A 25,913-nucleotide genomic window follows, 5' to 3' on the forward strand; every position below is an offset into this window, starting at 1 on the left:
AACAGAAGTATAGACAGAAAGGTCTTGAGAGTTGGTGCTCTGTGAACATGTAACATTTAAATCTCTTGGGATCTGTGGGTACAGATGGATTTTATTTCATCCAGTGGGAGATATTAGTTTATTAAGACAAAGCGGGGCTTCTCCTATTGAATGTGGTTCGATTCCAATATGGGAAGAATTAGTCTGTCTTTTCTTCTTTTCCTAGAAACTATAATCCATTTACCAACCTAACCTCTACCACTGCGGTAAACAGATAAATTTTAACAAATCACGTGCTGTACTTTGATAAAATACATAAATTATATTAACTCTCTTTGATATGTCATAGGTAGTAATTAGAAACAGAAACTTCAGGGAAATTAGAAACGCAAACTCAAAACTTAGTTATTGATATTGGCACACATCTGTAGGCTTTTATTCGATTTAATTAGCATTCTGATTTGACACACGGGCGTGGTCCAAGAATAGTACTTTAAAATTACCCAAAGTACATTAAATTTCTTTTAATATTTTATTCAGTCTTTTAAAAAGATCATTTGTGGAGGTATTTGTGGGACACCAAGTGGATGTTTAAAGTAGATGTGGGTTCTTTTTCCTTAATTCAGATTTTGGTTACCAATCATTAGGACTAAAACCTAAAACCTTACGTTTATATTGTATCTCTTGTGTATTAATATACTAGCACTTTGTACTGTGTGTATTCATACTATGTGCAAAATACTTTACAAATATTATCTCAAAATATCCTCAAAACAACCCTGGGAGATTGGGGCTATTATTATTATCCCCATTTCACAATTGAGAAACTGAGGCAAACAGAAGTGTTAAGTGATTTGCCCATGATGACATAGCTAGTAAATGTTTAAAGTTGGTTTTGAACCAGTTTTTATGACTTCAGAGTCCAGCACCCAATTCACTAATCATGCATAGTAACTCCAAGCTCTTGTCAGCATTTGCTACAAAAGAGCCTTCCTCACTGTGCTCCTCTATCAGAGGAGCTTGGAATGGGATTTACTGGTTATATTATCAAGGCAGTCTCCCTATACTGGCAGGATAAAGGTTCAGAGAGGAAGACACAATCCTAAGTCTTGACCAAAAGGCCAAAGATGCAATACTCATCTCCTAGGTATGTGGTGATGTCCTAGACCTGATGAAGGAGTTGGGACGTTGAAGATTACAACTTCCCATGTATCAAGCCAGAAACATTTTCTTGCTTCATTGACTGGAATATACCCAATTATTTCATTCGACTAATGATTCTAACCACACTGGAGTAAATGATTCTTCTAGCTTGTGCTTGCATGCTAATTGCATCAGTGGCTTGAATCTCCTTCCTACCCTGTTCTATCAACATGGAGCTTTGGAAGCCTGCTCAAAAATGCACTGAAGATCATGAAAACTTATAAGTAGAAAATAAGACATATTAGTCAATCAATATGCATTTACTAGGTGTTTTATTGTACCTTGAGCTGTCCTAGGTGCTGAGAATACAAAGATAAAATTAAAAACTCAGTCCCTGCCCTCAGGGAGCTTACATTCTATATTACAGATTTTTGAAGGTTTTTTTTTTTGTTTGTTTATTTTTGTTTTTTGTTATGCAGATCCTTTTGCTAGTCTGGGGTGGTCTATGTACCTCTTCTGAGTGTAATGTTTCTAAATGATTAGAATAAAATCCATAAGATTTCAAATTATACTGATATACATTCATCAAAACATTTTTTTTAAACAATTTCATGAACATTAGTTAAGAACCCTCGTACTGACAACATGCTCCCAGTTAAGTGAGTAAAGGATATATCCAAACTTTCTGCATAGTGTTGGGAGCAGTCAAATAAAACCTCTTGAACGAGGTGTTGGCTAAAATATAAATTTCAAGATGGTGAGGAAGGAAAAATGTTTGGCTAGGAGAGGGAGCATCCTATACATGAAACAGCAAGTGAGACAATGTGGTTGGAACCTGGATTGTTTGAGGTGGAATAATATGAAATCATCCTAGAAAGATAGGCTGGAGCCAGATTGAAAAGAATGTAAGGGTCAGCCATGGCTATGTATATTTTATCCTAAAGGCATAGAGGGAGTCACTGAACTTTGGAGCAGAGCAGTGACCTGGTCAAACCTGCCCTTTAGAATTCAGCTGTATCATTAAGGTAGTCTGTGTTTGTTATGGATTGGAGAAGAAAAAGACTGGAGGCCAAAGGACCAATTAAGGAGTTATTGGAGTAGTCCAGAGGAGAGAAGAGAAGAATGGGACTGCTGGGGAGGAGATGCCGGATGGGGAAGAGATATAAGACTAGAGAGAAAGGGACGTGTGAAAAATATTGAAGTATCAAAAACAGTACAGTTACTAGATTTCCTAATAGCTATCACCTGACATCAAAGGGAAGCTGTATTATCTTTTAAAAATCTGTGTGTGTGTGTGTGTGTGTGTGTGTGTGTGTGAGATTAAAGGCATTTTTGTGATTCTGATATAATTATATTATATAATAGGTTAACTGACCCTCTGTCTGAAAAAGGGTAAATTCTAACACTTCTGCACAGACTTAATTGACTTTTATTTTTCAGCTTTTGCAGTCAAGGTATCTGGCTGTTTTGGCCTGCAGCCATATTGTTGCTGTTTACAAATCAAAAAGACTTAAATACAGAGAAATATTATAATGACATTGGTGAGAGCCCTGTTCGCCATATGGTCTGTTCTGGTGCCCAGTAGCATGAAGCATTCATAGAAAATGTCCCCAAGGCAGCAGCAAGTTAAACATTTAATGAGAAAATGTTAGCAATTTGGAAGAAGAAACTCAGTCCTTGAGTAATCCAAAAATCCCATGGCAGTTCTTTGCATATTTTGTTGTGGCGCTGTCAGAGCTGGTATATTTGTTTTAAGGGCCCTCCTGCTCAGAAATATTTCTCGCCCTGGTTTGCCTCAGTACCTGAAAGACTGACCATTTGCCCCTTTTTTGGCTTCCAGCAGTGAAAGTCCCTACTAAGGTGACTTCTGGGAAGGTTAGGGTTGAATTAAGGATCCATGTTGGGGAAGAGGTCAGCCTTTGTACAGTTTGAGGGTTCTAGGTCCCAAAGAATGGGTTTACTACAAGAGAGGAAGGTTGCCCAAAGGTTGCCTAATAACTTATTTATAATTTTACCTTAGGTTATTATTCTTTGTCAATAATCCATAACATCTAGAGAAAAGGGCCTTTGTTTCATAGAACTTAGAACCTTTGAGCTGAAAGGGATCTCCAATTGATATGCAGACCCTCTCTACAATATCTCTGCTGAATGGCCATCCTATATAGATATTTATTCACTTTAATAAGTTTGACTAATATTTATTATGTACCTAGTTTGTGCAATGCCCAGAGTGATGCACTCAAGATAGAAAGGCAAAAACCAGACAATCACTTCTCAAGAAATATAATTTATACTAATTAGATTGTATAAGGAAAATTGAGGCGGGAGAGAGCGTTACCAACTATGGTGGAAAAGGAATAAGGGAAGGCTTCATGGAGGAAATGGGGCTTGGATTGATCCTTAAAGGAAGTCAAAAATTCTGAAACATGAAGATGAGCAGGAAATATGTTTCAGACATGAGGCAGGAGAGAGAATGATAGGTTAAAAAAAAGCATTGAAGGTTTGGATGTAAGTATGGAACAGCCACTGAGAGGAGTAGATCAGTCCAAGATTTGCAGCAGAGGGGAGGTCAGGAGATCATCCTGCTCCCTTATATCAGAGAAATTGAATGAACTATAAATGAGCTCTCTAACAAAACAGAGTACCCCAACACAACTAGAACTAACAAGACGTGGATAAAAGAACTTATATTGGGACAATGTGAACAGGCATGACAAGGGTCCAAGGAAATCAAGAAGTATGGGACAATATACAGTTGAACTGGTCAGGTAGGATCAAGACCAGGAAGAAGAAAGTAAGAGTGGGCAGGGAAGATGAACAGGAAAAACAGAGAAGAACAAGTCTAGGAGTGAGAGAAGAAGGGAGGAGAATTGAAGGACAGGAAATTGATTAAGGACCAATTTTTCTAAGTCCAATTATGGGTGTGACACCATTATATATGATACGATGCAAGATGTGACTTCTCTGAATGCTGAACCATCGTGAAATTGTAGGGCATGGGAACCAAGAACGTTGACGATCCGAAAATATAACATTTAAGGAAATATCTGTTGTGTGTTTTCAAGTATTAAGGTAAAGGTTAGTTTGGAAAGACTGAGTCAGGTATTGAACTTCTTGAGAAAAGGGGGAGAACGATTTAGGGGATAGCACATGACAGCAACAAGGGTCTAGAACAGATAGAGGGATATAATAAATCTCCAAGAGAAACAGTTGCTGAGTGATGGTGGCTGAGAGTCTGGAAGGGACAGTGAAAACCAAGGTGTAGACCAAGTCTTCCTCTTGCTTTCCTGTGTCAGGGAACATGAGAAGACATAAGTAATGTTGAAGAAGGTGGCCAATGATGCAGTGTCTTCTGGGGAGGGCCAGATTTCTACAAAAACAAGAAATCCAGGAAATGTGAGAAAATAAGAGATGAAAGAGAGAGGGAAGGTATTTTTTAAAGAATTAATTCTCGAGAGCACAGGTGAAAGGGAGTGAGGAATGATAGGAATGGCTTGGACGAGAGTAAGGGAAGAAGTGTGAAGATCATAACTTTTGCCCCAGAACACACTAGAATAGCTGTCCTGATAACATTAATAAACTTTGCCGTAGCCTATTAGGAGTTTTCCTGCTTCATGTCTATCAGAAGTGTTGTTCTGAAGGTCCTAACTGACATCTTAAAAATGGCATTCAAGCAAATAAAAGATTTGCTTCCTGGGAGAATTGTTAACTTAACCACTAGCTTATGGATGATTTCCACTGCATTTCAGAAATCATCCAAGTACTCCCAGGTGTTTTTGATAACAGTTGGTGATGTGAGTAAGAAAACTTTGGGTGCTAATGCCGAGCACCCTGTTTTCCATGCCAGACACAGAGCTCTGGCCAGACCACAGCAATGGTGTATCTTCTCCAAGCTCTCTGGCCATTGTGTCAAACCAAAGATTCCTTAGTGTGCTAGAATGAGCTTTCTTTGTGAAAAGTAAACTTTAGAGAGATTTCATCTAAAAAATTGTAATTAGGGTTTCTTAAAATAAAGAGCAGTTAAAACACCCGAGCATGAAGAATAGCACATTTTAAAATCACATTGAAATAACAAATGAATGTGTCTTGGATGGTGAGAAAATGTATTCCTAAAGCAGTGCTCACTGTAAAAGAATTATTTGTTTCCTTGGGCACCTGATAAAAATAGAATAAAGATCCAGCATTTTTAAAGGATGTATTTCTAGGTGGGTTTTCATTTACTTGATTTTTCTTGGAAGAATTGAATATGATCTTTCTAATTTTCACTATAATCTGTTCCCTTCCCCCATGTCAAAATGGTAACTATTTCCAAACTAAGAAATAATTCCCTTCATTATTTCTGTTTTTCTCACCCTTTCCAATTAATATGAATAGGATAAGGAATAAAGCTGTTTTGTATTTTCAACCTCAGGCTTGTAGCTTCCTGCTGTTTATTGCCAATGATATATCTCTTTGGTCACATACCCTGTGGTTATCCAATTGGCTTCTTATTTTTATTTTCAGTTCATGGATCTTCCCTCTCCTTGGTTTCCAGTACATCATCCATTTATTCCACAGTAAGTATTGATTAAATTAGAATTACTCTGATAGCTTAGAGTTATATATTCTAATCACCTTAGAAGGTTTTTGTTTGCTTATTTTTTGATCTGGAACTGGGATTTCATTGGTTCTGAGAAAACCTTCTGAGAAAAGACTCCCTCTAATAATTTCTGTAGCTCTTTTTTATAATAATTTTTTTTTCATTTTTCAAGATGCATGCAAAGATAGTTTTCAGCATCCACCCTCTCAAACCTTGTGTTCCGAATTTTTCTCCATCCTTTCCTCCTTCTCCTTTCCCCTAGACAGCAAGTAATTCTATATAGGTTAAACGTGCAGTTTTTCTAAACATATCTCCACATTTATCATGCTGTATAAGAAAAATTATATCAAAAGGGAAAATGAGAAAACAAGCAAACAACAGCAACGAAGATGAAAATACTATGTTGTGATCCACATTCAGTCTCCATAGTTCTCTCTCTGGATACAGATGGCACTTTCTATCACAAGTCTATTGGAATTGCCTTGAATCACATCAGTGTTGAAAAGAGCCAAGTCCTTCACAGTTGATCATCACATAATCTTCTTGTTGCTGTGTACAATGTATAACTAATAATTTTAGAAAGGTGTGTGGGACATAAAGATTAAAAAACTTCCCCATGTTTCCTCAACCCCAAAGCTGGCTCTCTATCCACTATATTATGTTGCATCTGTTTGCCATTTATGTCTAAAAAACAAAATAAAAAGTGACCCTGGGTAAAAAGTACCCTTCAAGGTCAACACAACAAAACTGTTTATCTTAAATTTCTTATCAGGGTCCATATGTTCTCATATAAAAGATCAAGAACTGACACCCTAGAGCTTTTAATGTAGCAGGAGAATGAGCCATAATTAGAATATAATTACATGCATAGGAAAATAGCAAGAGATTTCATGTTGATGGAAAGAAATAGTGATTGGGAAATAGTTTTGTACAGTGTGGTTACCTGAACAGCTTATCTAATTCCTTACTTTTCTATCCTAATATGAGCTCAAGGTAGCCATCACTATTTTTTTTACTAGATATATGCATGGGTAATTTTACATTGACAATTGCCAAACCTTTTATTCTAATTTTCCCCCCTTCCCCCTCTCCAGGTGGCAGGTTGACCAATACATGTTACATATGTTAAAGTATAAATTAAATACAATATATGTATACATGTCCAAATGATTATTTTGCAGTACAAAAAGAATCGGACTTTGAAATAATGTACAATTAGCCTATGAAGGAAATCCAAAATGCAGGCAGACAAAAATAAGGGTATTTAGCCATCACTATTAATGAAAGCATGATGACCTGGCATGACTATTAGATCAGTATTATATTCCAAAAATGAGGAGACCCAAATTCTAATTCTGGGTCTGTCATCAACCAGTGATCTCAGCATGTAACACAGGGTAATCTTATTTTAAAAAACTCCTAAGATATGGTCTTGATAGCCAAAATTGAAATTGACTTTCAGATGAAAATATTTGAAATTTGAGTAGCCTTTGGGGGTAATTGTGACTCATTCCTATCCCTTACATATACACCCACTCTAACTACTTTTGTTTTCTTACAGCCAGAAGAAAAATGCCAGTCAGAGGTAAGCAGCAGTTCCTTGATGTGATATCTCTTTTCAATTTTAATATTTTATATCCTTCTGGATCTAAGAATCTGGACCCTAACTAATCCTCTCACATGCAATGTTTAGATTCGAAAGCTACGGAGGGAGTTAGATGCATCTCAGGAGAAGGTTTCAGCCTTGACTACTCAACTGACTGCTAATGTGAGTACTAATAGTGGATGCTAGCAAGTGTTGCTCATTATACTGACTTGTAAAGATTGAAATTTTGATTTAAGCTCAGCAACCCAAAGTCAAAATTCGAAAAAGTTGTCCTTTATTGATAATATACCTGAAAATATGAAATACCAGTGTTTTTATTTTATTTTCTTCTGTTTTTTTTTTCTTTCAAATGATCTTAAATGTTTCTTGTACCTCTAATTATGGATGATACCCTAGTTTTAATATCACCATTTTAGTTCAAACCCACTTTCTAGTGATTAAAAATGCCAATATATGTCTTAATTTGTCCATTATCAGCCCTAGGATTAGTATGAAATAAGTTGCTTTCTTCTAACTAGAGTCTCACACTTGGAACTTAGAATTGAGATGCAAAATCAATGAAATGTTTATTAGTACTAGTAAGTACTGAGCACTTTACTAGATACAAAGGAAAAATACAACAAATAAAACAATTATTACTGACAAGAAGTTTACATTCAAACAGGGGAGGCAAGTAATGTGTGCCTAGGTATGCACATATACATATCTCACAATTTACTCTAGGTCTTTTGGAGTTACTCTTGGTCACTTTATCAGAATTTCTATCTTTGAAAGTTGTTTGTCTTTACAATGTTATAATAGTGTCTTCCAAACTGTGCTTACTTCACTTTGCATCAATTCATACAAGTCTTCCAAGGTCTCTGAAACGATCACCTTAATTGTTTCTTACAACAAAATCATATTCCATCACATACATACATGCATTATAATTAGTTCAGCCATTCCCCATTTGTTGGATATCCCCTCACTTTCTAATTCCTTGCCAACATAAAAAGAGTTGTTATAAAACATGTTTGTACATATGGTCCTTCTTCCCTTTGATCTCTTTGAGGTTTAGACCTAATAGCAGTTTTGCTAGGTTAAGGGGTATGCCTAGGTTATTACTTGTGGGCCGTTGTTCCAAATTACTTTACAAAATGACTAGGCCATTCCATAGTTCCATCAATACATACTTAATTTAATAGTGACACTTTAAAGATCACCGAGCAAAATTTTGTTTTTATTTTTTGATCTTTTATTTGAATAGAAATCTAATATGATCTTAAATATGAATGACACTTATTTTATTAGGAGAGAGCCGTGAAAGCAGATTTTGCTCTGTTGACTCAATTGTTTTATAATCAACAAACAGCAAACACAGTGTGCTCTTATGGTTTATTTACAACTAATTACATAACTACACGCTACAAACTTCTGTAGAATATTGTTCACAAAAGGTCTGGCTTTCTCTTCCCCATGTTTTCATCAAGCACATTAACATAGACAACTCTCATAAAGATGATAGAATTGAGAAAGTGGATTTGTGAGTCAATAAAGGCTAGTGTCTTGATTGCCTGAAGGCAATCATTAATTCATTCAAAAAGCATTTATTAAAAGCCAGCTATGTGACAGATACTATGGTAGGCCTAAAGGAAACCCTATATTTATGATGCTTGGATTTTACAGAAGGTTGAAGGAGAGGAGTTAATTCAAACACGGAAAATTAAAGACAAAATATATTGAAAGTAATTCCCAAATAGGACAGTGTTCGAAACTGGGGATAATCAAGATAGTATATTCCTCTTTTTTGACATTTAAAATCTGTTTTAATTTATTTTTTAATTGATAAAAATCTATTTTCTCTTCTTCCACATGGTTTATACTTCACTCTAGAATACATTTTCTATCTCTCTTTTTGGATTTAGGAATCATACTGCATTGTCATTCCATGACTGGTTATTGCATTGAGTAAAGTTCTAACTCCTTTCAAAATTGTTTGTCTTTAAGATGTTGCTATTTTATAAATTTTTCTAGTTCTATTTACTTCATTTTGTATTTTTTTGTGAGAGATCCTTTTTGTCATTTATAATGGCACAGTTGTATTCCATTTCAATATATATATATATATATATATATATATATATATATATATATATATATATATATATATATATATGATTAGTTAGTCCCCAATTGACAAGTATTTTTTTAATGTCCAGGTCTTGTCTGTAATAAAAAGAGTTGCTGTAAATATTTTTATATATGGATACTTTTTACTTTGATTTCTTTAGGGTACAAGCCTAGTAATAGTATTGATTGAAAAGATATGCACAGCTTGGTAACTTTGGGGCACAGTTACAAATTGCCCATATATATAATATATATATATAATATATATATGTAATATATATATATATATAATATATATATAATAGTTGGAGCAAAAGGCACCAATACCTAAGTGCTTTTAAAATTTTGTCACCTATGACATTTATTCCTTATGTATGTATTTGGACAGGTCAACCATTCTTCTCAGTTTAATTTGTGCCATTTTTACTGCTTTGTGTAAGATATTGAGGAAGTGGTGTATAAAGGAAGTGGTTTAACTGTTATCAGTATTCAGGCAAGGCTTCTGTAGTATTTAATCTCTTCTATTTTGCACCTTTTTGTGGTCTTTTCAATTTCACCTATAAATAGTGTGGTGAATATGTGGCTCAACTATTATCACGTCAAGCATTATACAGGCTCATTATCCTCTTTGACAATTGCTCTTTTGGGCAGAAATATAGCTCACCATCTACTCATCTTCTTCCATAACAATTTACAAATGATCTTTCATTTTAATTTAATGTAGCCTTGGCTCTGATGTCTCTATTTGGCAAGGAGATTATGTATGTCCTAGTTAATGTGGTTTCTGACTCTCTTGGTCTCTTCATTTGGCAAGAGTTGTCCATTTATTTTTTTCTTTAAGGAAAATGATAATCAGAGTCAGTGTCTTCAGTTTATCCATTTCCCATCTTTTAGAGCCAGCAGTTTGTTTTTTGTTTTTTGTTTTTTTTTTAAAAAGACATGTTGGAGTTATTATAATTGAATGCAGTGTTTTTTCATCTTCTAATTTAGAATTGATTTTGATCTTTGCTCCAACTAGCTGATGGTCTGATTAGAGACAACTATTTCTGAAACAGCTCCCACATCAGCTAATGGTTAATTCCTGTCTAACAAGTTATTTAGTTAACTTTGTTTTTGTGATATAAGCTCCCAAACAATGTTTGACCTTTCAGCTCTCTTCTTGGAAGAGTATTCATGGTACATAGGCACAGAACTCTGAAGTACACTATAGCTCTTTGATCTCTTTAATTTTTTTTATTATGTCTTGTTTCTGATTATTCAGAGATGGAACTTTTATCCATGTGCTTTAGAGCATATGGTTATAACTTATTTTGTCTTCATCTTCTTCTGTGGAATTCAAACAGAAAGGGCCCAGGGATAAGGTCTTATTTCTATTCTTATTCTGAGAATATAATGGCAATGGATAGTGAGCTGGTCTGGGAGCCAGGAAGAACAGAGTCTACGTCCCACATACTCACCCATGGTAATTATAAGAATCTAGAAAATCATTTAATGTCTCTAGGAAGCTTTTTTAAAATCTGCATATTTCCTTTTAATGATATTATTTAATATCTCATGTGATAAATCAAACTGTTAATTATACAAATGTATGTCATGTTAGGCTGCAAAGCAGTCAATATATTTTACAATAAGGATATATTTAATGTGTCTCTCTTCAGGTCTGTCTTGTATGTGGTGGTAAACATTTTAGGTCATTCTATTACTTTATTCAGATTATGATTGCTTTCATAATGAATCAATTATTGTGCTTTGTGGAAATAATTTCTAGTACATGTGTATATTAATGTATAGATATGTGTATATGTATGATGCACTTTGGCCTAGTGGGTAAAAGGCTGGCCTCAGAGGCTGCAAACCCTGTGTTGAGATCCTGCTTCTGGCACATAAGGGCTGTTTAAATATGCAAAATTTAATCTCTCAGAACCCACCTCAACCTTTGAAAACTATAAACCCAAGGCTCTTATGTTTTCAAATCATTTCTTTAAAAACTTATGCCTTATTTCAGATTCATCTATTCTGTTTGTAATTCCTTCTTCTCTTTAATTAAAGTTGAAATCTGTAATCATGCCTGAGAACATTGGGAAAATCATATTAGGTTACCTGGCTGGAAATGGTATGAGCTTATAACAATCAATTACTATCTCTATAAGCTTTACATGTGTTATTTAAATTTACCCTCATAATAAACCTATAACCTAGATATGATTATCCCAATGTAGAATAAAGAAAATTGCGACTGTGCAACTTTATCATTTGCCCATGTAATGTCACTTAGCAAGAATCCAAGGAAGGATTTGAACTTAGTTATTCCTGTTTTTAAGACCATTACTCTACCCACTGTGTCATCTTGCTGGGTCATGGTAGTTCCTTGTGTTTGTTTTATATTTTTATTTAAAGTTTTGAATTCCAAATTCTAGCCTCTCTCCTTTCCCTCCTATCCCTGAGACAGTAAACCATCATAGATAGATTATGGATGTGCAATTATATAAAATATTGCTATACTAATCATGTTGTACAAGAAGATTCTTTAACTTCTTAATCATAAATTAATATTAAATTTCTAAAATATTTTTCACTGTCCTCCCTTTTGGCCACTGTCACATTGAAATGAGGGCAGTTATGTGGTCTAATGGGCAGTTATGTGGTCTAATGATCTAATGGGCATCCTAAAATAAGGAAGGTCAAAGAATATCTGAGTTCTAATCCTGTCTCAGATAATTTACTTGCTGAGTGATTGCAAGAAAGTCATTTAACCTCTTTCTGCCTCTGTTTTCTTATCTGGTAACTGGTAATAATAATATCACCTAACTTAATCCCAGGACTATTTTAAGTATAAAATGAGAAGAAACAAGTAAAGCACTTTTGTTAAAGTGCGTTTTAAATGGTATTGATGATGATAATATTAAGTACTATTAAGATAACTCGTTCACTCAATTGGAAGAATCTCTTTGAGTTCATCCAATTTTTCTACCTTCTAATCCTTTGCAACAGATTGCATTTCATAAATTATACTTATCTTCATGGTGATCTTTTTGCATCAACTTGCCATAAGACCAAGATGACTAAGTGTCCTGAGTTATGATGTGCCTTTAGGCACACAATAAAATCTCTTCTGCTATTACTTTTATTTTCCTCTCCAAGAACCAGTCAGTTGTCTTATGAGGGAGGTGACTAACTGTCTCATAGACATTCTCTTCTCTTTGCTTCCATCCCCACCCTGCCAATTCTATATCTCTCCTAAATCAGTATTAACTCATCCACACAGGTGCCAGTTAGATTTGTTGAGCCTACTGCTTGACAGTAGACTATAAAGAACTAAATTCAATCAAGTAGTTGGCCACTTGACAGCCATCAAATGGGTAATAACTTTTGCTTGCCAGTTAAGACATTTATAGCCCATTTAACTCCATGGGCCTTTTTGAATCCCATTGTAATTCTACATCTTTCAGATTATTCTTCTACTTTCCACAGCAGTCAAAATGAGAACCCTCCAAAAATTTTGTTTGTTCATCACATTTAATCTTGTATTATTTTATCCTAAATATTTAATCATACCAAACACTAGGCAGTGTTAACATTTAATTGTCTGCTATTTTTCTCACAGACAGTTCTGTGTTTATTTTTATAGAACTCACTACTCAAAGACATGTTATCCTTATGTTTTCATACTATTCGTGTTTGTTTTCATTTGGAATGTGAGAATATGGTACTTGGTTGAGGAGTCCATTGTATATTAAAAGAACCAGACTGAAATGACTTCACCATCCCATATTTTCCTAATCATTCTTATGACACAAAAGAAAAATGGTCATATTATTTAGCAGCAAAATAAGACCTTCTGTTATGAACTAGTTTTCCATTGTTAACATGGATTCTTTTTGAGCTTATAAAAACATCTCATTTCTCAATGGCATAGTCTTATTAATGACAGTTTTTTTTTCTTATAAAACTAAATATTTGGATCCAGAGAGGAGGTCCAGGCTGGGGAAGAAGTTATTATTTTTAAAAAGTATCTCTGTACCTTAAGGATCCATTGTTTCATCAGGAGTGGTTATTCTTTCTACCAATCTAGATTGTAATTCCTATGATTGTTATAGCCTCCAGAATTCATGACCTGGTGGGCAAACTTCGGATGATAAGCCTCTTTATAATTAGCCAGGCGGATCTTTAGATGACAGATATATTACTGGTTCCATGCTTGAAACATGTCCAACTTAGTAAATTCTGTTGAACTGTTCTATGTTGGTATAGCTTAGAGAACTCAGCATAACCTCCATGTTACAGTGAAGTATTAGATGGGGAACTCAGTGGAAAAGATGAATTTTTTAAAAAGAAACAGTATTTGTCACTAAAAACCTTTCCTTTCTTTATTCTGAAACACAAGTGTGAAAATTATTTTAGAAGTGACATTGCCCTCATTTCTGTTTCTTCACAGAGTTGTATATTTCTTTTCTCACCATACTGAGGCTTCTAGTATAGCTAAATCCTCCAAGAAAATGTAAATGTTTATTTTAATACATTTTATTTTAAGATACTCAGAGCATTTATTCATAAAGAAATGAACAAGTCTCCTTGCATCCCATTTATTGTAGCTAGTGGTTGTGTGAAATGGGATCACACTATATTTAAAATGCCAAACTAGTATCCAAGAGGAAGTTTGTCCTCAAATATTTCTGTTCATCAAACCAAAATAACAAAATCTCCTACCTCCCCTTGGATCCTTTAAATGTACTTTCCATCTTTATCAGTTAACTAAAACCACTCTCCTCAAGTTAACCATCCATCTGCATGCAGCCCTATTCAGAGTTTTCTATTCTATCTGACTTCTTCTCTGTCTCTTCAAATCTCTCTTTGTCTAACATGATCAATTAACCCTTTTTATTGATGTAGTTCCATTTTGAACATTATATTATATAATATAATTTTTTCAATTTGTCCTATAGTGATTCATTTATCTAATGCCAATTCTCTTTCAATACAGAAATCTGCCAAGGCTTTTTCCTAATTCCTATCTTTTTTCATATATTTGCCATTGGAACTATTCATCTTCTCTCAGATTTCCATTCTTTAATTTCTCTCTTTATGCCTGTCCTGTCCCCTTACTTCCATACTGTGTATAATCTTTAAGTTAGTGAATTAATTGAATTTGTACCATCTCAGGATAACTAAGAAGTCACTTTGTACTGTTTCCCAGATCTTCCTCCACTTCCCAATGATTATATCAACATAATTATGGGTGAATGCAGTCCCAGTGGGAAACTTTGTCAGGACATACACTCCTTTGCACATAAAAATTAATCCCTTGATCTTCAAGAAAAGATTACTGTAGTTTTCACCAACATTAACAAATCCAGCAATACTTCCTCTCCCCTTCATTTGACCATAACATGTGTTTTTTCTCAACCCCTCTACTGTTTTGTTTAGCTAGCTTTAGAATAAACCAATACAATTGTGTGTGTTTGTGTTTCTATGTATACGCACTCTATCTTGCATATCTTTATTCCCTTGGAGAGAACTTCAATCCATTCTGTCTCCTTTTTTAATTTTTTTATTATTCTAATGGTATATTATTTTTCTAAGCACAAACCTCAAGAAAAGAAAACAGCAAAACAAAAAATTCAACAATAAGAACAAATATGAAAATAGTATGCCTTGATCCACATTCAATCTCCAAAGCTCTTTCTTTGGATGAAGATGACTTTTTCTATCCAAAGTCTATGGGAATCATCTTGAATCATTTGTATTGCTGAGAAGAGCTAAAACTATCCTAATTGATCATCTTGCTGTTACCATGTTCCATGTTCTCTTGGTTCTGCTCACTTCACTCAGTATCTATTCATGTAAATCTTCCTAGACTTTTCTGCAATCAGCCTGTTCATCATTTCTTCTAGAACAATAATATTCCATTACATTCATATACCATACTTTATTCAACTATTCCCCAAATGATGGGTATTCATTCAATTTTCAAATCATTGCCACCATAAAAAAGAGCTGCCTCAAGCATTTTTATTTTTAAGTTTGGGTCCTTTTCCCCTCTTTTATGATCTCTTTGGGATACAAACCCAGTAGTGCACAATTTTATAGCTTCTTGGGCATAGTTACAAATTGCTCTGCATAATAACTGGATCAGTTCACAACTCCACCAACAATGCATTAGTGTCCCCGTTTTTCACATCCCCTCCAACATTTATCATATTTTTCTTTCATCTTAGCCAACTTGATAGATGTGAGGTGATACCTCGGTGTAGTTTTAATTAGGATTTCTCTAATCAATAATGATTTAGAGCATTTTTTCATATGATTATAGATGGCTTTAATTTCTTCACTTATTAAATGGAGAATGACTTGGCATTTTTATAAATTTGACCTACTTCTCTATTTTAGAAATGAGGCCTTTATCAGAGACAGTGGCTATAAAAATTGTTTCCCAGCTTTCTGCTTTCCTTCTAATCTTGGTTGCATTGGTTTTGTTTGTGCAAAACCTTCTTAGTTTAATATAATCAAAATTACCCATTTTGAATTTCATAATGTTCTCTAGTTCTTCTTTGGTCATAAATTCCTCCCTTTTCCAAAGATCTGACAGGCTAATTATCCCATGCCCACCTAATCTGCTTATAAATTATGTCTGTGTCTAAATTTCATTCTTATCTTGATATAGGGTATAAGATATTGATCTATGCTTAGTTTCAGCCATACTATTTTCCAGGAGTCAATAGGTTACTGTAGTCATTAATTATTGTGTCTTATGTACCTAACCTGTTCCATTGTTCCCCCATTCTTATTTCTTAACCATACCAAATGGTTTTGATAATTGCTGCTTTATAATACAATTTTAGATCTAGTGTGATGAAGCCACCATCCTTTAATTTTTTTTTTATCATTTCCCTTGATATTCTTGACTATTTTTCTAAATGAATTTTATTATTTTTTTAAATGTATGAAATAATTTTTAGCAATTTGGTATGGCACTGAACAAGCAGATTAATTTAGAAATAATTATCATTTTTATTATATTAGCTCAGCCTACCCATGATATTTTTCTTTTTGTCTAGATCTGACTTTATATGATTTTAAAGTGTTTTGTAATTGTGTTCATTTATTTCATTTAGTGTTTGTCTTGGCAGGTAGACTTCCAGATATTTTATAGTATCCACAATTATTTTAAATGAGGTTTTTCTTTCTATCTCTTGCTGCTGGGCTTTGTTGATTATGTGCAAAAGTTGTTAATTGTTTTAAATAGTTTTTGAGTTGATTCTCTAGGAGTCTCTAAATCCATTCTGTATCCTTGCCCTTTCTTCCAGGCCCATCTTGTAGCAGCCTTTGAGCAAAGCCTTGGGAATATGACAATCAGACTTCAGAGTTTGACCATGACGGCCGAACAGAAGGCAAGTATGAGAAAGGATATTACTTGGGTGTCCTTGTAAGATATTGAGAAGGAAAGCTCTCAGTTGGTTTCATTTAGATCATTTCATCATGTTAATTTAAGTTAATTTAACTCCCTGAAATTAGGGTCTACATGTCAATCTGTTGCTTACTTAGTAGAAAGGAAGTCTGATTTTATTTCATTCTAGCCAGATGCTAAGTCCATATGGCTAAGAGACACCAGGTCCACATAACCTTATTCTTTTTCTTTTGTCTGGCTGTTTTGTAAGCCTTAAAAAACCTCCACTGATCCACTGGAATTGGCCCTCCTCCCCCCAAAAAAAACAGACTTCCACTAAGCTATTCTTCCTCTCGAGGCATTTTCTCTGAAGTTGAATAATTGCTCCCCATGGTGCAGTAAGAATTTAGATTTATAAATGTGGTTTTCCTTTGTTCTTCAGGATTCTGAACTGAATGAGTTAAGAAAAACAATTGAGCTTCTAAAGAAACAAAATGCTGCTGCCCAGGCTGCCATTAATGGAGTAATTAACACACCTGAGCTCAACTGCAAAGGTAAAGAAACAGAAACTAATTTTAGCAGAAGCATAATACCCAGGGGATAGCACCACTTGATAACATCTGATGCAACTTCCCTTCTGGAGATTGCTGATGTCTGCATAAGATCAAACTTTTGGTTGAATCCAAGGTTCATGAATGATAGCAACAAGTTGAAAATATCTAACAAAAAATTATTCAGAATTTTTCTTCCATTGCTGTTTTGTGCATCAAAAATAGAAAAAGCCATTTCTTTTACTTTTTAACAGTATTTAATTTTTTCAAGTATATGTAAAGATAGTTTTCAATATTCACCTTTATGAAACCTTATATTCCAAATTTTTCCCCCTTTTCCCCTCCCCCTTCCCTTACATCAAGCAATCTAATGCAGGTTAAACATGTGCAATTCTTCTAAATATTTCTATATTCCTCATACTGCACAAGAAAAATCATATCAAAAGGAAAAAATATGAGAAAAAATTTAAAAACAAGCAAGCAAACAATCACAATAAGAAAAAAAGAGTGAAAAACTATGCTTTGATCCACATTTAGTCTCCATGGTTCTCTCTCTGGCTGGGGATGGCACTTTCCATCACAAAGGACATATGTTTATATTGGCAAAGTTTATTAAATTTCTTCATGCTAATTTTCCAGTTTATAACTCTACTAGAATACCAAAAATATTTATATTTTCATACTGACACAACATAAAATAAGAATTGTTTCTTCACTTTATGCTGAAGAATTTATTTGTATAAAAATGCTATATGTCCCATTGCAGTTTTACATTGAAGTTTTGTTTGAGAGGCAGGGGAGAATAGCTTTTAGCAATGCTCAAAATGGTCTCCTTTTAAAAGAAACCAAGAAAAAAATTTGAAAAAGATTTGTCTATCTCCTCTCATCCCTTAGGCTCAGAGTTGCACTTCCTTTTCTTCCATAGGCAATGCTGTAAAAATCCTAATAAAATGTGTGATCGCTTCTAGGAAGTTTCTCTTTTTAAAAATGAAGCTGTTTTTAGCATAACTGGACTCAGAAGGCCATCAGTTACATAGTATAGTAAATAGAGCATGGGGCTTAAAATCAGGAAAGATTCATCTTCTTGAGTTCAGCTATGTAACCCTGGACAAGTTACTTAACCCTGTTTGGCTCACTTTTCCCATCTGTAAAATGAGCTAGAGAAGGAGATGGCAAACCATTCTAATGTCCTTACCAAAAAATCCAGATGGGGTCACAAATAGGCAGATGTGACAAAAAGAACTGAAAAACAAAAAATTCAGAAGCCACTTTTAGACAGTTTAATATGCTTTGTTAGTTCATAGAACTGTGGGTTAATCGGTTTAGAGCTGAATATGACTTTAGAAATCATCTTGTTTGCCTCAGTTTATAAATGAGGAAGCTGGGATCCAGAGAAACTAAGGGAATTTGGTTAAGATTACAGAGGGAATAAGTATCAGGACCAGATTCAAATGCAGGAATTCTTACGGACTTTAAATCTAGACTTCTTTCCCCACTTTAAAATGGGGATCATTGAATCATTTGATCAATTAATTACCTTATTCCACTTCAAGTGATAAGATTACCATGGCCTGATACATTAATCAAGTTAAAGCATCTCAACCAAATCATTCAGGGACATTAGACTAAGGACAGGAAAATCCTTGAAAGCCATTGGATGAATTGGAATCACATGGTACGTGAAATTTGTTTGGATTGATGGGGAGGCTTGATCCTTCGGGGTACAGAAAATTTGTTTGGATCAATGGAAAGATTTTATCCTTCTGGGTCATCTATAAGATAGTGGGAAGTTCAGAATCCAATGATTTTAGCCAATGACAAGACTGGAGAATGAAGTGATTCTCTCTCCCAAACCTTCCCAAAGTGACTCTCAGGGGTTGGTTAGAACTGCTCTCTAGTTGCCAACTAGCTCAAATCTCTGAGTTCTTAATTAGTCTTAAGTCTGCTAGTTTATAGAAGATCCATAGGACATGCCTAATCTCTTACCCAATTCAAACTGACTTCCTGTGAATTACCATGCCAGTGCATCCAGTGACTTCTAAAAATTTTAACTACTTAGTCAAACATTTTTGATTGAGATGTATTTTCCATCTGGGCTATAGCATCTTATTACTTATAATAGGAATATTTTATATATGACTTATTCTGTCCCACAAACATGATTAAATTCCACATACAAGGTGGAGGGCATCCTGAATGAGACAAAGATTATGAAAAGAGATTGAGCCAAAGTATTAAAATGATTTATTCAGAGTATTTGACACCTTTTCAAAATGATTGATTTAATATGTTTTTGGCCATTTCCCCTCTAGTCGCAAAGGTGAGTTCTGGATTTTGAATGAGATAATATAGGATCACCTCTTATTTTACAGCAATACAAGAAAATGTATATCGACAACTAATTCCTGGTGTCAAATCATTCATTAATCATTTCTCCTTTTCCATGCAGGCAATGGTACGTCACAGTCTACTGATCTTCGTATCCGAAGACAACACTCTTCAGATAGTGTCTCCAGCATCAACAGTGCTACCAGTCACTCTAGTGTGGGGAGCAACATAGAGAGTGATTCAAAGAAAAAGAAGAGGAAGAATTGGGTAAATACAATTTACCAGTAATACTGAGAAACCCCCAAAGGGCAACATACTGACAATGAGAAGACCTGGATTTGAACATTGGTTTTACTGATTACGCTCGACAAGACCTTGAATAAGTCCTTTACCCTGTCTGTGCCACAGCTGTCTCACTTCCAGACTGAGGGTGTTGGACTTAATGATCTTTAAGGTCTTTTCCAGTGCTTAATTTATGATCCCATCCATAGATTTATAAGGATGGAATAAGAGATACTCTTTATTTCTTACTCAATTGGGATAAAAACTATACTGGTTCTTAACTAGATTTTTAGTAATATAACGCAGAAAAAAATAATTAGGCCACAAATTTTTACCTACCTAATGGTTTCCTCAGGTCAGTGACAGGCTCAGTGTAATCAGAGTTTCTTAAGTAACCATTACCTAAGAATTTTTCTGTTCCATTAGAATGTGAAATGCATACCTTCCATTTCACAAATGTCCCATGTTTCCTGTGTTGCATTGTGTGTAAAGTTCTGGATTCCACAGCTAGCATTTTCTTTGGTCCAGATCCCTCTTTCTTTGGATGGTGCTTACTCATATTTTCATATTTATACTTTATTGGAGTGAAATTAGAGGCAAATCGGCCTTCCTTTTGAATGCCCCTAATAACCCTGCTGACAAAAGAAATATTTATATTTCTCAATGTAAAATGTTGTTTTCAGTCAATGAGTGTCACAAAAGAGAATGAGAAAGGTCCTGTTATGAAATGGCAAGATTAATTAAATTATCTCCCACTGTGGTATTAGTCAGGTTTTTATATCTTGAGAAGATGTACTTGAATTTTTTTCCATTACGGCAATGCAATCAGTGATGATGACCCTACAAAGGATAATGTGTAACACTCATTTTCCCCCTCTTTTCTTGGGGGAGACGCCTCAATCTTTCTTCTGTTCTCTTGATTCCATTGTTAGTACGTTCAATGAGATGCATATTTATAACTGATAGAATTTCGAGTGATTTTGATATTCTTTCTTCTAAAAATAATGGATGTCTTGTGTTCTTCTGAAACTGTCTCCATTTTCCAGATATAGGAGTAACATTGTCATGTTATCATCATGGTCTGCTTAATGTTCTAGAAATTGTTGTTCATCCCATATACTTCTCACTCATTTTACATTATCCTGGATGGGTGGCAAGGTCTAATTAAATGGGAAAGAGGGTTGACTTTCTAAACATGATATATCTTTGCTAGTTGCAAGCACTAAAAAACCCAATTCCCTTATCCTAATTGTTAAATAACTTTAAAATAACAAATAGCTTTTGTGAGTTGAGCATAACATGATTAATCTGTCAACAAATATTTGTCTATTGTGCTAAATGCTTTGATTATTTATAAAAATCAAAAGAGACTTTTCTAAGAAGAACATTAAATATATAAATATATATATAAACATATATACACACACCCATATATATGCATATAGAGTTTTAAATAAATATATATTATATATTATTATGTATTATGGTTATATAATAATATATAATTACATGTTAATATAGATAATATTTCCCCCTCCTTTGGTAACTAAGGTCCAGCATCTATTTAACTTAAAAGTAACTCTTATTTAACATCATATTGAGGGACTACAAGAGCATAGATATTATCAATTCACAGGCATCCAAAAATAATTTTGTCCCAAAATTTCAACATCTTTCTCCATGAATCTTTTATTTTAGAGAGAATTTTAGAGTCTCAGGTAAAAGGATTTGAGTTTTACTGTTTCCTGTCAACTCTTCAGGGCTTCCAGAAAACCATGAAATGACCACAAAGTAGGGAGCAGAAAGGAAGAAAAATATCAGACCTGGGGAACCTTAATCTAATTCTGTAGCCTCTGGGTGATGGGGAATGAGAGTGATCAAAGTCTTTGTAGTCTGGGAGCCATTTTTCTGTCTTAGAATTTGGATTCAATCAGACAAATATTTTGAACACCCACTGTGGCTATGTTAAATTCTTTTGAAAGGAAATGATTTTAGAAAAAGATAGTGACTCAAAAAAAAAACCATACAACAACAGAATAATTTAAAGATGAGAACATTAGTCAATCTAGAATGGAAGTAATTTAGTGTTTTTGAGTAGACATAATATTGGTGAAGGGCAAAAAGATAAAGGAGATAAAAGAGTAGCAAAATTCTGTTATTTTAATAATCGTGCAAAAGATGTGAGAAACTTTCCATCAATCAGGGAGAATTTGAAAGAATTTGGATCATACGGAGGCCAAAAGTTCTATTCCTTCTCTTCTGTAATGGAGAGGGCCTCCAGTATTCTCAATAACTTATGTTTTGGCCATGTCAGTTAGATTTAGCCTCTCTCTGTGTGGTGTTTATTGGTCATGTTATCTCTGAAAAGTCCAAAGCTTTCCCCATTCACTGGCTTTATCTCTTAAAAATTGTCTTTTTTCCTTCCCCTTCCCAATTTTTGCTTGCGCTTCCTCTGGCAGGTCAATGAGGTAAGCAAGACAAACTTTAAAGCATCAAATACCAAGCTAACCCATCCATCCATATGACTAACCTCATTGGCATCCATCACCGTGTCTAAGCATATCGCTTTGTTGCTGTTGTAACCTCATCATCCAAACATCCATCTCTCTGCTGAGCCACATCCCGTCTTGCTGTTTCTACCTGTAGATTCAAACAAAAGAGTAGACATGGAATGCTCTCCCCAGGTTGCGTCCTTTTAATAGTTTCTGATTCCTGCCTCTCCCCGAATGCCCTATTAAAAAGGAAAGGTCTTTGGTGACCTTTCTTCTTGGAAAGAGTGAGCCATTTGGTTGCCACTTGCCTTCAAAAGTCTGCATGTCTATCTATCTGCCCTAGCAAACTATGGATGTACATTTCTTAGGATTCCTTCTATGCTTATCACTTTATCCTTTCAGTTACGCAGTTCCTTCAAGCAAGCTTTCGGGAAGAAGAAGTCTCCCAAGTCAGCTTCCTCTCATTCAGACATTGAGGAGATGACAGATTCTTCTTTGCCTTCCTCACCAAAGTTGCCACATAATGGTTCCACAGGCTCAACGCCACTGCTGAGGAATTCTCATTCAAACTCTCTGTAAGTTCAGCCTATAATTTTTAAATCTTTTGGAAGAAACGGCATGACGTTATCCTTGTTTCCTTGGGACAATTGTATAGTCAAAAACAATTGCACCTAGGAATATTGTTGTTATTACTATTTTTACCACTTAATCTTTAAAATCTTTCCAGGGAATACCACTTCATTGGAAGCTAATGTTATTTTTTGCTCTAATACATTAGGTTAGGAACGCTAGACTGAAAATCCAGACGAGTTCAAATCCCAGTTTCTTGCTGCCTAGCTGAATAACTTTAGGAAAATCATAAAACCTTTCTTTGCCTCAGTTTCCTCAGCAATTAACTGGGAATAATAATACTTGCCCTATCATGCTATTATGCCCTGACATATCATTGGGTTATATTAGGATCAAGTATGATAATTTAGAAAAGCACAAAGTACTCATTTTTCAGTTTGCTTAGCTAGGTGTTTTTGTTACAAGGGATAAACAAGGACACAGAAGAATCACAGAAATGACTGTTATAAAAAACAAAGGTAACCATAACATTTTTTATTTAAGCCACAAAAACAAAAAGTACAAAGCATGAACTGAAAGTAAAGTAATGTTAGGATTAGAACTCTGATTATTAAATATTGCTTACTCATGTAGCCTGGAGGTCTTGTTCAGTGAGATTACTCGTTCTTAAAGGGAACTTGAACTGCTTTTTAAAATTTTCCTTGACATCACTCGTCAGAATAATAGTGACTTACCAAGGTATTGGAAAACAGGGCTTTAGGAAGCATTCAAATCAGGGTAATGAAGAAACCGTCTCCTCCAAAATCCAGTTCTAACACAACATCCATTCATTAAGTACCTACTACATAAAAGGCACTGCTCCTGGCACTGGGGATAGAAACACAAGGAAGAAAATAATAATCTACAGATTGTTTATATTTTCCTGAATAATACCATGCAAAAACAAATAAATTAATAGAATACTATTTGAGGAAAGAGAGCATGGAAAAAGAGAGGTATTCCAAAGGAGATAGCACCTAGACTAAGCTGTAAGGAAGCTAAGGATTTCAAGATACTTAAGAAAGAAATACATTGAAAAATCAAAGGGAATAATCCTCATAAAGACAAAGAAAGCAAGAAAGAAAGTGACAAATTGGGAAAACAGCTGCTGGCCCCTTAGGTTAGAATGTAGACTACATGAAAGGGAGATATGACACATGCCTAGAAAGATAGACTGAAGCCAAATTTCAATGGGCTGTAAATGATAGGTTGTAGGAGCATTGTAATTTAATCTGAAGACAGTAGGGAGCCAATAAAGATGTTTGAGCAGGGGAATGATATCATAGGACATGTGTCATAGAGAGATTATTTTGGTAGCTACATATATATTGGATAAAAGAGGAAAAAGATTGGAAACAGATATTTAGGAAGCTACTCTAACAATCCAGGTGAGAGTTGATGAGGACTTGAAGCAAAGTGATAGTTGTGAGAATGAAAAAAAAATTGTAAAGGTAAAGGTAGAATTGACAAGAATTCATAAGAAATTAAAGGGATAAAAAAAATAAAAAAAGAAATTAAAGGGATAAGGGGAAAGGAGATGAATCTGGGTGAATAATGTTAAAGACTGTTAAAGAAATAGGGAAGGGAGTTTGGAAGAATAATGGGTTAAAGGGACATTTTATAATTCCTTTTTTCCTTTTTTGTAGTTTTTAGTGGCTATTTTTTATAGTAAGAAAATGCTTCAATGGCTTATGCAAAACAAGACAATGGACAATTTAGACTAAATAGAGAATTTTGTTTTGGAAGTATGACACCCTATTTATTCTCATAAAATGACCAGTAAAATGGAATAGTAGAAAGAAGGCTGGATTTGGATCTGATTTTACAATTTTGTGCCTATGAGAATCAGAAAATCACTTCCTTTTGTAAGGGTGACTCATTTTCATCTAAAAGAAGGGGATTAGACTAAATAAAGTTGCTATCTTCTAACTTTAAAAAATTATTAGTATCTTTTTGTTTTTAAATCATCTACATTTTCCAATGTATTCTCCTCTCTTCTACCACAGAGAAATTATCACAAAGAATTAAAATGAGGAAAAATTCAGAAAAACCAGTCAATATATCAAAAAAAATCACTATGCACAATTATTCCACACCATAAGTCTCCCACCTTTACAACAAAGCAAAGAGAACTATCTTCTCATGTCAGTTCTTTAGAGCCAAGCTTGTTCATTATAATTCACCATTGTATTTTTTTTTTGGTTCTTGTTGTTTTTCCCCTTTTCATTTTTGAAGTCACTTTGTAAATTGTTTTCCTGGTTATTTTTCATTCACTTTGCATCTGTTTATACCAGCCTTTAATCTTATCACTATATAATGTCTCATGTTTTCATTTTAGATACAGATATATTATTTCTCTACTTGAATTCTAGGTTCCTTAAAAGTAAAAATCTTATTTTTTTTTTTTACTTTCATACTTGACATGACACTTGGTTAAAGCCCTGCACTTAGATTTTTAGCAGACATCTGAAGTCAAGTCACATCAACAAATATTTATTAAGTTTCTATTATGTGCCAAGTACAGTGCTAAGCTCTGGAGAAAGAGAGGTCATGAATGCTTGTTAATTAGTTGATCTGAGTGTCTGGAAAATGGGGAAATAATAACTTTGTTGATAGAATACTACACTGAAAGCATTCAGATGCTTCTAATTAGCAAACTGAAGTTTGTAAGCCCCTAATATAGAGCTGACAAGTTGTCACTACTCACATATTCATTTAGCAGAAATTTAGTTAATTGGTATTGTATTCAGGATTCTGTATTGAGAATCTTAGAGGGAAAGAGTTAGATAACAGGACTCCACCCAGAGCAGCACACTGTCTAGCTGGGATCATGATGCATACCCAGGGCAGC

General features: G+C 34.4%; 1 protein-coding gene across 2 annotated transcripts in view; it reads left to right on the top strand.

Annotated features, from left to right (window-relative positions):
- The window catches only part of NAV2 (neuron navigator 2), a 459,603-nt gene that overhangs the window by 397,891 nt on the left and 35,799 nt on the right, over positions 1 to 25,913 (top strand). For both annotated transcript variants that reach the window (XM_074273796.1, XM_074273797.1), the window contains 4 exons: positions 16,721 to 16,804; positions 17,243 to 17,354; positions 19,801 to 19,946; positions 22,856 to 23,028. In XM_074273796.1, coding sequence (XP_074129897.1) covers positions 16,721 to 16,804; positions 17,243 to 17,354; positions 19,801 to 19,946; positions 22,856 to 23,028 — 515 coding nt within the window. The remainder of the gene's footprint in view (positions 1 to 16,720; positions 16,805 to 17,242; positions 17,355 to 19,800; positions 19,947 to 22,855; positions 23,029 to 25,913) is intronic.

Source organism: Sminthopsis crassicaudata, chromosome 6, assembly GCF_048593235.1.
Source record: "Sminthopsis crassicaudata isolate SCR6 chromosome 6, ASM4859323v1, whole genome shotgun sequence".
Classification (NCBI taxonomy): Eukaryota; Metazoa; Chordata; class Mammalia; order Dasyuromorphia; family Dasyuridae; genus Sminthopsis; species Sminthopsis crassicaudata.